Raw genomic sequence first — 12,236 nt, forward strand, 5'->3', positions numbered from 1 at the left:
TCATGACCCCATGAACCAGAGCATGCCAGGCACTCCTGTCTTCCACTGCCTTCCACTCCCTTCTCCTTGTGCCCTCAATCTTTCCCAACATCAGGGTCTTTTCCAGGGACTCCTCTCTTCTCATGAGGTGGCCAAAGTATTGGAGCCTCAGCTTCAGCTTCACGATCTGTCCTTCCAGTGAGCACTCAGGGCTGATTTCCTTAAGAACGGATAGGTTTGATCTTCTTGCAGTCCATGGGACTCTCAAGAGTCTCCTCCAGCACCATAATTCAAAAGCATCAATTCTTTGGCGATCACCCTTCTTGATGGTCCAGCTCTCACTTTCATACATTACTACCATAGCTTTAACTATATGGACCTTTGTTGGCAAGGTGATGTCTCTGCTTTTTAAGATGCTGTCTAGGTTTGTCGTTGCTTTTCTCCCAAGGAGCAGGCATCTTTTAATTTCGTGACTGCTGTCACCATCTGCAGTGATCATGGAGCCCAAAAAAGTAAAGTCTCTCACTGCCTCCATTTCTTCCCCATCTATTTGCCAGGAGGTGATGGGACCAGTGGCCATGATCTTGGGTTTTTTGATGTTGAGCTTCAGACCATATTTTGCACTCTCCTCTTTCACCCTTAATAAAAGGTTCTTTAATTCCTCCTCACTTTCTGTCATCAAGGTTGTGTCATCTGCATATCCGAGGTTGTTGATACTTCTTCCGGCGATCTTAATTCCGGCTTGGGATTCATCCAGCCCAGCCTTTCACATGATGAATTCTGCATATAAGTTAAATAAGCAGGGAGACAATATACAGCCTTGTTGTACTCCTTTCCCAATTTTGAACCAATCAGTTGTTCCATATCCAGTTCTAACTGTAGCTTCTTGTCCCACATAGAGATTTCATAGGAGACAGATGAGATGATCAGGCACTCCCATTTCTTTAAGAACTTGCCATAGTTTGCTGTGGTCAACACAGTCAAAGGCTTTTGCAGTCAATGAAGCAGAAGTAGATGTCTTCCCCCCAATTCCTGGAAGAGGTTTTGTTTCTACCTGCTCTGTCCAGGCAGTCATGTCTTGGGGGATCCAGCAAGTCTCTTCCTCTCTCCTATGTGGCCCCTTTCTCCACTTCGTATTTAACACTAGCCATAGCTTGTCATCATATCAAAATTTTATTACTATTATTGAAGGGGATGGTGTAACAGCAGCTAATACCACCAAACGATGGTTTCTGATCTTGGTTTCCAACTGAGGTCTCGTATGAGCAGAGGGACTTTATCAAAACTTTCCATTAAGTATGTCATGTAATCCAGTGGTAAACAACCATTTTTTTTCTTAATTCAAAGTTTTTGTTATCCAAATATATTTAGATATCCTCTAGGCAATCCAGACAACTGAAAGCTGGACTGTTTGCAACTGATGTGGTATAATCTATCCTAGTTTTTACATATTTATTCTGTTTTGATAACTGTTAGGTGTACATTCAGACACGCAATCCACAGAATCTTACCATGACTATGGTGCGAGATGAATACCCTTCCAGTCCTATGATACTGAGAGGGATTAATAATCAGAAAGCTGACTACCAGCAATACCAGCCTGTGGTGATGCTTCAGAAGGGCTACACAATACATTGGAATGGACAAGCCCCACAAACAACATTTCTGTACCTCATTAACTTCAACAAGTAGGTTGCCTTTCAATGTCCAGTTTTGTTTAAAAATGCAGATATATTCCATGAACTCTCATCTACCTCATAAAGCAATGTGAAGCATGTATTTCTTTGTTAGTTTTTGAAGTAATATAGTGTATTATTACAAACTGAGCAAAACTCTTATCAGCTGTAGACAAACAGCAATGACAACAAAAGGAAGAACACATGGTTTATATCATAGCATAATCCTCATTGACAGCACTAACAATGCAAATTGGCTAGCTTGATTTAATAAATGATTTAAACTTCCTCTCAGATGAGAAAACCAAGTTCTGTGGCACAGGTCATCAGCTGTCCTCATGTGCAAGCCACATTGAATGTTCCTGTGTCCTTATCGAAAGAACATTGTGCAGCAGAAGATTTTTCTCTTTTGTTCTAATTTTCCCAGCAGTCCTTTCAACCTTTCAGTAGTATTATGTTGTGAAAAAATATGCTCAGTATACAGACAAAATGAGTATGGCATGGGGGACAGAACTTTGGAAGGTCTTGGTTTAAAATTATAGCTAAAATAGTTCCCAAAGAACTTTGTTCATTCTGCTGCAGCTAATTTTACTTCCACATATGTAAACTAGGAATTACAGTTGAAACTAGGAATTGTCTTGTTGCTGTGGTAAGGATACTTCTAAACAGTATTAGAAATCATTTTAGTACTATGTGGTCATGCTGAATGATAACCATCGCAAGCAGCAAATGAAAAAGCTTTTATAAGCATATGGTAATGTTTTTGTCACTTTCTGTTTTCAGGAATGACTGGATTCAGGTGGGCCTCTGTTACCCACCAGACACTACTTTTCAAGTAACTTCTGATGCATTCCGAAGGCCTGCACCTCCCAATAGCGTGGAAGATTATGTGTCTGTATCTTCAATGGCGGAATTGCAGAAGAGTCGAATGGAGAGAAAGTTTTATTTTGATAACAGCACTGGGTAGATATTTGCCACAAAACCATAATTTGTAGTATAATTAAATGTTCAGTTTTTCAGTATCTATAAGAACTGGATGACTTGGTTTTTTGTCAGTGGAGAGCTATAGCATGAATGTAATTCTAAGGGGAATCATCAGGATTTGTGGTTATGTATGCAGTAGTTTATCAAACTGTCAATTCCCCAAAGGTCACTGCAGTGTAGGCTGTTCTGAGTACACAGAAAAATATGGAGTTTACATTCAACAAATGCTTTTGTTATCCATCTCAGGCCATTCTGGGTAGGGCTTTCCCCCACCCACCCAAGATTTGAATGCATTCTTTCAGAGCACCAGGCTTCCCAGCAATCTGTGCAAACAGTGCACTCTGCACAGAGGAAGAATTGCAGAATACATCTTACTTCTTTCCTCCCCTTCCTCTCTATGTGGTTATACACTAAAGATGCAACATACAGTGAGGGGGGAAAGTATTTGATCCCCTGCTAAATTTGCCTGTTTGCCCTCTGATGAAGAAATGACCAGTCCATAATTTTAATCGTAGGTTTATTGTAGCTGTGAGAGACAGAATAACAACAGGGAAAACCCAGAAGACAAAAGCCAGAGATTGATGTGCATTATAATGAGTGAAATAAGTATTTGATCCCTTTGCAAAAGATGACTTAGTACTTGGTGGCAAAACCCTTGTTGGCAATTACAGAGGTCAGACGTTTCTTGTAGGTGGCCACCAGGTCTCCACACATCTCACGAGATATTTTGTCTCACTCCTCTTTGCAGATCCTCTCCAAGTCAGTAAGATTTCGAGGCTGATGTGTAGCTACTCGAACCTTCACAGATTTTTGATGGGATTAAGGTCTGGAGACTGACTAGGCTACTCCAGGACCTTCATGTGCTTCTTCTTGAGCTGCTCCTTTGTTGCCTTGGCCGTGTGTTTTGGATCATTGTCATGCTGGAATAACCATCCTCGACCCATTTTCATTGCCCTGACTGAGGGAACGAGGTGCTCACCCAAGATTTGACGATACATGGTCCTGTCCACCATCCCTTCGATGCGGTGAAGGTGTCCTGTCCCCTTAGCAGAAAAACACCTTCAAAGTGTCCCCCTCCATGTTTGATCGTGGGGATGGTGTTCTTGGGGTCATAGGTAGCATTCCTCCTCCTCCAAACACGGCGAGTTGAATTGATGCCAAAAAGCTCGATTTTGGTCTCATCTGACCACAACACACTCACCCAGTTCTCCTCTGGGTCATTCAGATGTGCATTGGCAAACTGCAGACAGGCCTGTACATGTGCTGTCTTGAGCAAGGGGACCTTGTGGGCTCTGCAAGATCTCAGTCCTTCATGGCGTAGTGTGTTACCAACTGTTTTCCTGGTGACTATGGTCCCAGGTGCCCTGAGATCATTGACAAGTCCCCCCCCCCCATGTAGTTCTGGGCTGCTTCATCACCGTTCTGATCATTGCAACTCCACGAGATGAGATCTTGTATGGAGCCCCAGACCAAAGGAGGTTGACAGTTATTTTGTGTTTCTTCCATTTGCGAATTATTGCACCAACTGTTGTCACCTTCTCACCAAGCTGCTTGGCAATAGTCTTGTAGCCCAGTCCAGCCTTGTCCCTGACATCCTTGGATAGCTCTTTGATCTTGGTCATGGTTGCTAGTTTGGAATCTGCTGGATTGATTGCTTCTGTTGACAGGTGTCTTTTGTACAGGTATTGTAACGAGCTGGGATTACAGGTAAGACCTCTTCCTTACAGCAGGTGCTTCTAATCTCAGCTCATTACATACAGTGAAGATACCAGGTAGCCTGACTTCTGGCAAATGGCCTCATGGGAGCCATGTGAAATAAGGAATAGTGCCAGCACTGCTGGTTTTGTAATAAAGTGTGATCTGTTCTTTGTTTTTGTGTGTTCATGTACAGGCTGCTGTTTTTGTTTCTTCAAGCCAAATACCACAGGGATGGCCACAGTTACTGTTCCTTTCGGGGATGTGAAAGAGTCAAGATTCAGGCCAGCTTTCGGCCAAAGTCTGTCAGTAACTGCTTGACAAAAGCTTACCCAAAGTACTTCCAGAAGCCAACTGTGGTGAAAAGAATGCCCACAAAGACTACGGGCTCCTGTCAGAAATGTGGCTCCACTCAGGTGGGAAAAGGGCACAGCATCAAGAGCGATATGGTTGATTAGCGCATAACCTCTTGCAGTTTCTCCCAGGGTTTTCAACCGTGTTGACAGGACACTCGCAGTCATGAGTAAATGGGGCAGGATTTGAATGTAAGAAGAATGAGGTGGCCTGATGGATCAAAGCAGAGACGGAAGGATGGGATGGATAGAGATGAGATGAGATGAGATAAGATGAGAAGTTTTAGGAAATCACATTGCTGAACAGCATCATGTTTAAAATCTCAGCAAAACTTGAAATCAATTGGAAATGACTGCATCTGCATGATATGTATATTTTGAAAGAATAAGAATAGAAAGCCCTTCTAAATTAGGCCAGTCGTCCATCTAGTCCAGCACCCTGTTCTCACAGTGGCCAACCACATGCCCATTATGGGAAACCCTCAAGCGGCAGCCAAGCAGGGCTCCATTATACAGGAAGTGGATAGACAACAGTTTCTCTCCCTCTCCCTCTCTCTCTCTCTCTCTCTCTCTCTCTCTCTCTCTCACACACACACACACACACACACACAGGAGGGCTTTTGCCCTCACATTCTGTTCATGGGTTTCCCATAGGCATTTGAATCACCATGGTCAGAAATGGGATCCTAGGATAGATTGACCTTGGTCTTGTCCAGCAAAATTCTTCCTAATAGCCCTGCATCTCAGTGCTGGCTGCTAGACAGATACAGAGGGTGGTGAATGTGCCTGACCAGAAACTGCACAGCTGGACACTATTTGTAAGGGAATCCTAAGTGGGATTGGGGAAGAGCAAAGCAGCAGATCCAGCCCTGCATCCCAACCCTTCCTCGGGGGCAGGGGTAGCTGAGGATCCTAAGGATCTAACTGGGGGAAAGTTGAGGAAAATAAGCCAAACAGAATCACTTTAATCTCGCCTTTCCATTATGCTTTTGAGGCTTTTGTTTTTTCTTTCTTTCACGTTTCTCTGTGCTGTGCTGTTTTTTCCTGCGGTGTGTTTTTGAAGCTTTCCTTTTACAGGAAAAAAAGGCTTTTAATGAACTGAACAACTTTTTAAAGCTTCAACAGGAATATAAGGTTTTCCATCTTTTATTGTATGATGCTGTACTTGTGAATATACTTTTTCTAGTCCTCACCCAAATCTCAACACAGTAGGCTTCTGCTGCCTGACATTCCTGTTCTAAGGGAAAAATTATACACTATACACTCATATAATGGCTACTTTTAAACATTAATTGTATTCTATTCAGATGGCATTTACCAGTGATCCTCATAAAACCTACCTCCTTGTGAAAATTCAGTCTCCGGACACAGTTGAATTGCAAAGGAACGAAGAATCTTATGTCTCAGTAAGTATTCTTGCAATCTTTATTAACATCATGCAGGTATGCCATTACCTGTGTAGGTGTTTGAAAATGGATCATTTAGGAACAAACCATATCAGCATAAGCTTGGGGGAAAAGAATAAGAGAATAATTTGGCATCCTCAACATTCCTGTTATTTGCTGCATCTTTGCATATTGATTTGTTTTCAAAATACCATTGGTAAAATTTAAATTTAAAGTGTATAATAGTGATTTAGAATACGATACACTCAGGTTTCTTGAGACGTATCCCAAGTTCAGTCAAGTATGAGACAATGTGTGCAGAACTAGGTTTACACATGATTGAATATTGGTTGTGGGCCGGCACTATAAAATACTGGTTCCATTGCCATTGCCATTGCCAACCTTCGAGTCTGCTTCTTTCTTACTTAAGGACTCTTATAAATCCAGAGGGTTTCAACTCAGATCTTTTGGTATTGCCTTGGAACTCTTGTATAATTCAGGTGATCAATATATTTATGGCAATATTTAAGCCAGATTAAGGGACATTGAAAAACAAAACATCGAGTCAGGTGTAAATAAAATTTGGTTCCCCAAGTTCTATGATCCAACAGATAACAGGGTCACTTATATTTCAAAAATAATAATTCCAGTCCAACGGAAGGCCTTTATGTTAGCCCAACTGAACATTTTCCCCTCAGCTTTTGTCAAGGGCAGATATTTAAACATACCCAGAAATTATAGATATTGCGGATGTATTTTGAATGTGCCGGACACTGTAGAACATATTCTTTTCTGCTGTCCATTGTACAACCAGCTATGCAAATGCGAGCTGTCCCCGTCTTTGGGTAGTCTGACATCGTGGCACAGTGAAAACATCAGATTCTAATCTGTCTGACATAACCAGGAAGCAACTGCAAGGGGGCTGAGTTTTTGTCAATACAGTGGTACCTCGGTTTAAGGACAGCCCTGTTTACGAACAATTCAGTTTACGAACTCTACAAAACCGGAAGTAGTGTCCCGGTTTGCGAACTTTACCTTGGTCTAAGAACGGAAGTCGAACGGTGGGAGGGCACTGGCAGCGGGAGGCCTCATTAGGGAAGGCATGCCCCGGTTTAAGAACGGACTTCCGGAATGGATTAAGTTTGTAAACTGAGGTACCACTGCACTATTTCTTAAAGTGATGAATGTCAGTAGTGCACTGGGCTTGTCACAATTACATGTTCAGAGGGGTGTGGAACCTGTGGTCCTCCAGAAGTTGCTTTATCTTTATTTATTAATTACCCACCCTTCACTCTTAAGGTCCCCAGGAAGTTGCAACACTTAAAGCACAATATTGCTGCAACTCCCACCATCCCTGACCATTGGCTGGGCGGATGAGGTTTGTGGCCCTCCAGGTGTTGTGGGACTCCACCTCTGCCTCAAAACTATGATTCAATTAGAGGATAGAGAGCTGTCAGTGGCTGCAAGCCATGAAGGCTGTGGGTGGCCCTCATGAGGGGAGAGCTGCTCCTGAGCTCAAGTCCTGAGTGCAGTGTCTGGCTGGGCACTGAGAAGAGGAGACTGGACTTTGGCAGGATCCAGCAGGGCTGCTCTTAGGTTCTTAGACGGCTGAGATGGGGATATTTACTTCAGCTCTAAGGGGTTAAATGTAGTGATGAAAAATTAGTTCTGGTTTGGGGCCAAATGTGCGGCTGGGAAATGAAGGTCTACAGGCACCAGAGTTTGAAGGTTAGAACTGAATCAGTGGGCAGGTAATGCACTTGAATCTTTCAGAGAAATCGGAGAAAAATAGAGTTGCAGCATTAGCATTTTTAATTGCCTTAACATGGCAAACTGAAGCTTCTGAGAATGGTTCTCATCTGATTTTTAAAAGGGGCTTTGAACAACTCTTTCCCTGATGACAGAGATGGCCTTCCTAAGACTAAGCAAATGAATAATTGGAGCTCTGCAATCACTGGATCAGAAGCCCTTATTACAGGGCCCAAAGGGGGTTTGTTGAAAGGACATGGATATGTGTCAGTGGCTTCAGTTACACAAAGAAAACAGGAAAGCCCTAACCTGAGGGCCATAGAAATCTTATCAGCAAAGATTTTGAAGAAAAAGACTAATGCATAGGAAGTTGTTCACTGCCAGGAATACACTATTGCCATCTGTAAGCCAAATGATGATAAATGCAGTTGAACTGTGAATTTACAGCAGATTATTGTATTTACAAATTACTGGTTTGGGGAAAGGGGGGAGTGTGATTTATGAGGTCTGTAATTTCAGGTCAGTGGCATTAAGTTTCCCTTGAGTGCTGTGGGTGTTCTTACCGTAGTCATTGATGCCTGCACTGGCAAAGTAACAAAAGAGAGATTTTTCTCTGAAGCAAACGTAAGGAATCTAGAAGAATATGTCAAAACTGGAATTCCTCAAAGGTATGTGATACAGAATAAACACAAGCTTGCAAATAGCATTTTTGTGGGAGTGGCATTTAAGCTATTTTGCATATCCTTTTAAAAATGCACAGAGGTGCTTCTTTTCATAATACTTAAATGTTTTTCAGAGAATGGTGCTTAAGGTACCTGTGTTACTGCTATGAATTGTTCATATCACCTTACTTTCTGTGTTTGAAATTAAGGAAAGAACTCTTGTACTCTGTTACAGTGGTACCTGATGCGAACGGGATCCATTCCGGAGCCCCGTTCGCATCCTGAAGCAAACGCAACCCGCGTCTCTGAGTCGCGATTTGCCGCTTCCACGCATGTGGGGGCAGTGAAACCCAGAAGTAATGCGCTCTGTTACTGCTGGGTCGCCGCAGAGCGCAACCCGAAAACGCTCAACCCAAAGCTACTTCACCCCAAAGTACGACTGTACTTAAAAAGCGGGTGGGGTAGTAGGAGTTGTATTCCAGGGCACATCTTGCATATGCTAGAAAGAAATCTAAATTCTGTGTCCATAAAAGCTTGATTCTGTAACTTTTGCAACTAAGGCATGTGATTTGTGTTCACCTAATTCTGTTTTTGTTAGCCATATAAGAGGACCAATTCAATAAACATCACTGAATCCTCATCTCCACAAGGCTTCTGAGACTTCTTCAGGAACTGCCCATATGTTTCCAAGATGACCTTTGCCAGCCCCAAAAATTAGAAATTTGCTTTTTTAGGAAAGTAGAAAGTTCCACTCCTATGCAGGTCTACTCAGAAGTAAGCCCCACTGGTTTTGGTGGGCTTACTCTCAAATAAGTATTCAGAGGATGTTTCTGGTACAGTCAGACAAATAAAGCTACTGTTCTGGAAAGCAAGTGAAAACAATCCCTTCCTAACTTCAGTGTGATTCCTTCCTTCCTTCCTTCCTTCCTTCCTTCCTTCCTTCCTTCCTTCCTCTCTCTCTCTCTCTCTCTCTCTCTCTCTCACACACACACACATGGCAGAAACGTATCATTACCCTCCCCCCCCCGTCCATCTGGGAAGAAAAAATAGCATTTTCCTCAAGCAATACAACCAGGAAAATGTAAATGGAAAATTATTATATTTTTATCAAATGAAAAAGAAGTAAGAAGGAGATTGTGATTGCTTAAATTGTGTCACAAATGTGTTAGGCATTATGGATATTATAATTCAGTATAAATTCATACAAATTGATTGTTAGAGGTCTTGTTTTTTGTTACCATGTTTAACAAAATGTAGGTATAATGTGCTACACCTGATTAATTTGTTATGAATATGCAAATTTCGACACTTGCAAAGTAAGCATGATTTTTATTTCTAAAAAAGTTTGCTTTCTCCAGATGGCAATTTATTATAGAAAAGTGTGTTAGTCATATTGACGTTCCACATTTACGGCTCTATGAATATGATGTCACCAATTTTAACAATTTTATATGCTGCCTTTCCAAAGCAGCTTACAACAGATATCTACTTTTTTAGTGGCAGATATGATACTTTTTTAGTGGCAGTAAATCAATGTTATTCTCTCCCCTTCAACCTTATCCCTTCATTTTCTTTCTCTCAGGTCTATAGTTGTACTAAGCACCAGAGGGAATATAAAAAACCTTAACATTTCTCAAGCTTTAATGACCCTGGGAGCAGCAAAACCAGCAAATCTTCACAACAAGGGTGTGTTCTTCTTTTTACATATTGAAATGTGCCTTTTCCTTTTCTAGAAATGGAATGCAAAAGACGCTGTGCAAGTTGCTGTTTCATATTCAGTGTTGATAAATTTTCAAAGTTTGCTATGATATTGGAACAGAACATTTTAAATGTTCAATCCGTTGCCCATTATTGATGATGTGTATTCTGTTCTGAAACATACATTTTTCCTCTTTCAGGGAGCATAGGCTTCTTTGGGTTCAGAGGGAACTTCAAACCATCTTGGATCAAGCTATTGACCAGTCCTGCAAGGCAGGGCCTGGGCCAGATGGAAAAGTATATCCCTCTGCAGCTGGAAGAGTACAGTTGTGCCAGAGCAAATACCAGCCGACGGAAAGATTTGGAACTTCTAAAGCAGGCTACAAGAACACAGTAGAAATTAAGGTGCATATGAACACTGAAGACAATGTGAACTAATTTATTTATTTTATGGAATTTTAACGTGTACTATTACCCAAGTACATCACTTTGCTGTTTTTGATATGGACATTTGCCTACGCTGAATGCTTGAATGCCCATCTGTGCACCTTTTGGATTGTACAAAATATTAAAGAATTAAAGTATTTGTTTAAAAAACAGTTTTTGTAAGGGGGTGTTATTTCAATGTTTGTCCTTTATTATAAAAAGCCTTTTGTCTTCTACTCATTTTATATATATATATATATATATTTGCATTTTCAAAAGGAGAACATTGGAAGTGTCAGTCATCTTGAAGGATGGATCAGAAAACATAAAATCTTACCTTTAGATTGGCTGAAATTTTTCAAAAACATACATATATGTTTGCAGTGTGGGTGCCAGTTTATACGTCACAATTTGTCACTTATTTTCTTTCTTTCTTTCCAACTGAACCGTGTGGTTTGCATATATGTACAGTGAACATAAGAGCCTAGGAGCTGATGGAACAGGCTATGAGATTTTCTGTTCTTTTTTATTATTTAAAAGTTTATATCCCACTTTTCAACATGCAGGTCTAATAGTGGTTTACAACAATAAAACATAAACTTAAAACATAAATTAAACCTCCAGAATTTAACAATCCCAAACGCACAAAAATATAAAACTCATGAAAAGCAATCGGCATGCAAAGGTCTCCTGAAATAAAGTTTTGACCTGGCATCTGAAACTTTGTAGGGACAGTGCCTGTTTAACTTCTTGTGGGGCAGAGATATATAGAGTTGGGCCTATAACACTGAACCCACAACTCCTCATTGGCCCATAGAGGCCCATAGAGAAGCAGAGATTTCCCTGTTTCCACGACATTCTCTATTCACATGGTAAATGAAATGAAATGAAATTTATTATTACGGTCAGAGACCAGCTCGTAAAACACAAATGGAACTACAATCCCAAGAGCAAAACAAGCATTTAAAACAATATAGAACAATGGATTTTAAGTTTTAAAATGTGGTAGGCATATAACACACTAAAACTTTAAGATAGACTACCATAGAGAAATGACCCAGAGTCGCCCGTGGGAATTTTCTTAACAAACTAGTTAGTCACATGGTATGTATGAGTAAGAGCCGTCTGATGAGGTGGGCAGAAAGCTATCTATTACAATGCATGAATTTACCCCAAGGTTGAACAGTTAGCCAGACCTTGGTTAGCTTCATCCAGTTATAGTTCATGTCTACTAAACAAATTTTAATGAATACATTTGTTTTCCCCTTCACTAGATGAAGGAGCATTAAGAAAGTTTAAGTGAAAATATTTAGTAGCCTCTTCAAAAGTTCCCATATGGTGACTCACATGGCTCCCACTCACATGGTTGGGTTAGAAGAAGTGAAGGCAGGTCTGAAGAGGAAACAGACCACAGCACAAGAGGCCTTCTGTGTGGAGAGTGGGAAAGAAGACCCAGGTAACTACCATCCAGTGAGCTTGTACCAGGAAAGGTCCTAGAACAGATAGTTCAAGCTGGTCTGTGAGCATTTAGAAAAGGGTGCTGTGATTTCTAAGACCCAGCATGGGCTTCTCAAAAATAAGTCATGGCAGATGGATCTCCTTTTCTTTTTTGATGGAGTTACAAGCTTG

At 41.2% G+C, this 12,236-nt stretch overlaps 1 protein-coding gene across 2 annotated transcripts in view; it reads left to right on the plus strand.

The window, feature by feature from the left end:
• Nucleotides 1-10,780, plus strand: part of CEMIP2 (cell migration inducing hyaluronidase 2) — a 60,235-nt gene extending 49,455 nt beyond the window's left edge. For both annotated transcript variants that reach the window (XM_082241499.1, XM_082241500.1), the window contains 7 exons: nucleotides 1,456-1,667; nucleotides 2,439-2,618; nucleotides 4,531-4,750; nucleotides 5,995-6,093; nucleotides 8,341-8,489; nucleotides 10,066-10,169; nucleotides 10,382-10,780. In XM_082241499.1, the coding sequence (XP_082097625.1) occupies nucleotides 1,456-1,667; nucleotides 2,439-2,618; nucleotides 4,531-4,750; nucleotides 5,995-6,093; nucleotides 8,341-8,489; nucleotides 10,066-10,169; nucleotides 10,382-10,578 (1,161 nt within the window). In that variant the 3' untranslated portion in view covers nucleotides 10,579-10,780. The remainder of the gene's footprint in view (nucleotides 1-1,455; nucleotides 1,668-2,438; nucleotides 2,619-4,530; nucleotides 4,751-5,994; nucleotides 6,094-8,340; nucleotides 8,490-10,065; nucleotides 10,170-10,381) is intronic.
• Nucleotides 10,781-12,236: the final 1,456 nt, after the last annotated feature.

This window comes from Podarcis vaucheri, assembly GCF_965113315.1.
Source record: "Podarcis vaucheri genome assembly, chromosome: 11".
NCBI classification, from domain to species: domain Eukaryota; kingdom Metazoa; phylum Chordata; class Lepidosauria; order Squamata; family Lacertidae; genus Podarcis; species Podarcis vaucheri.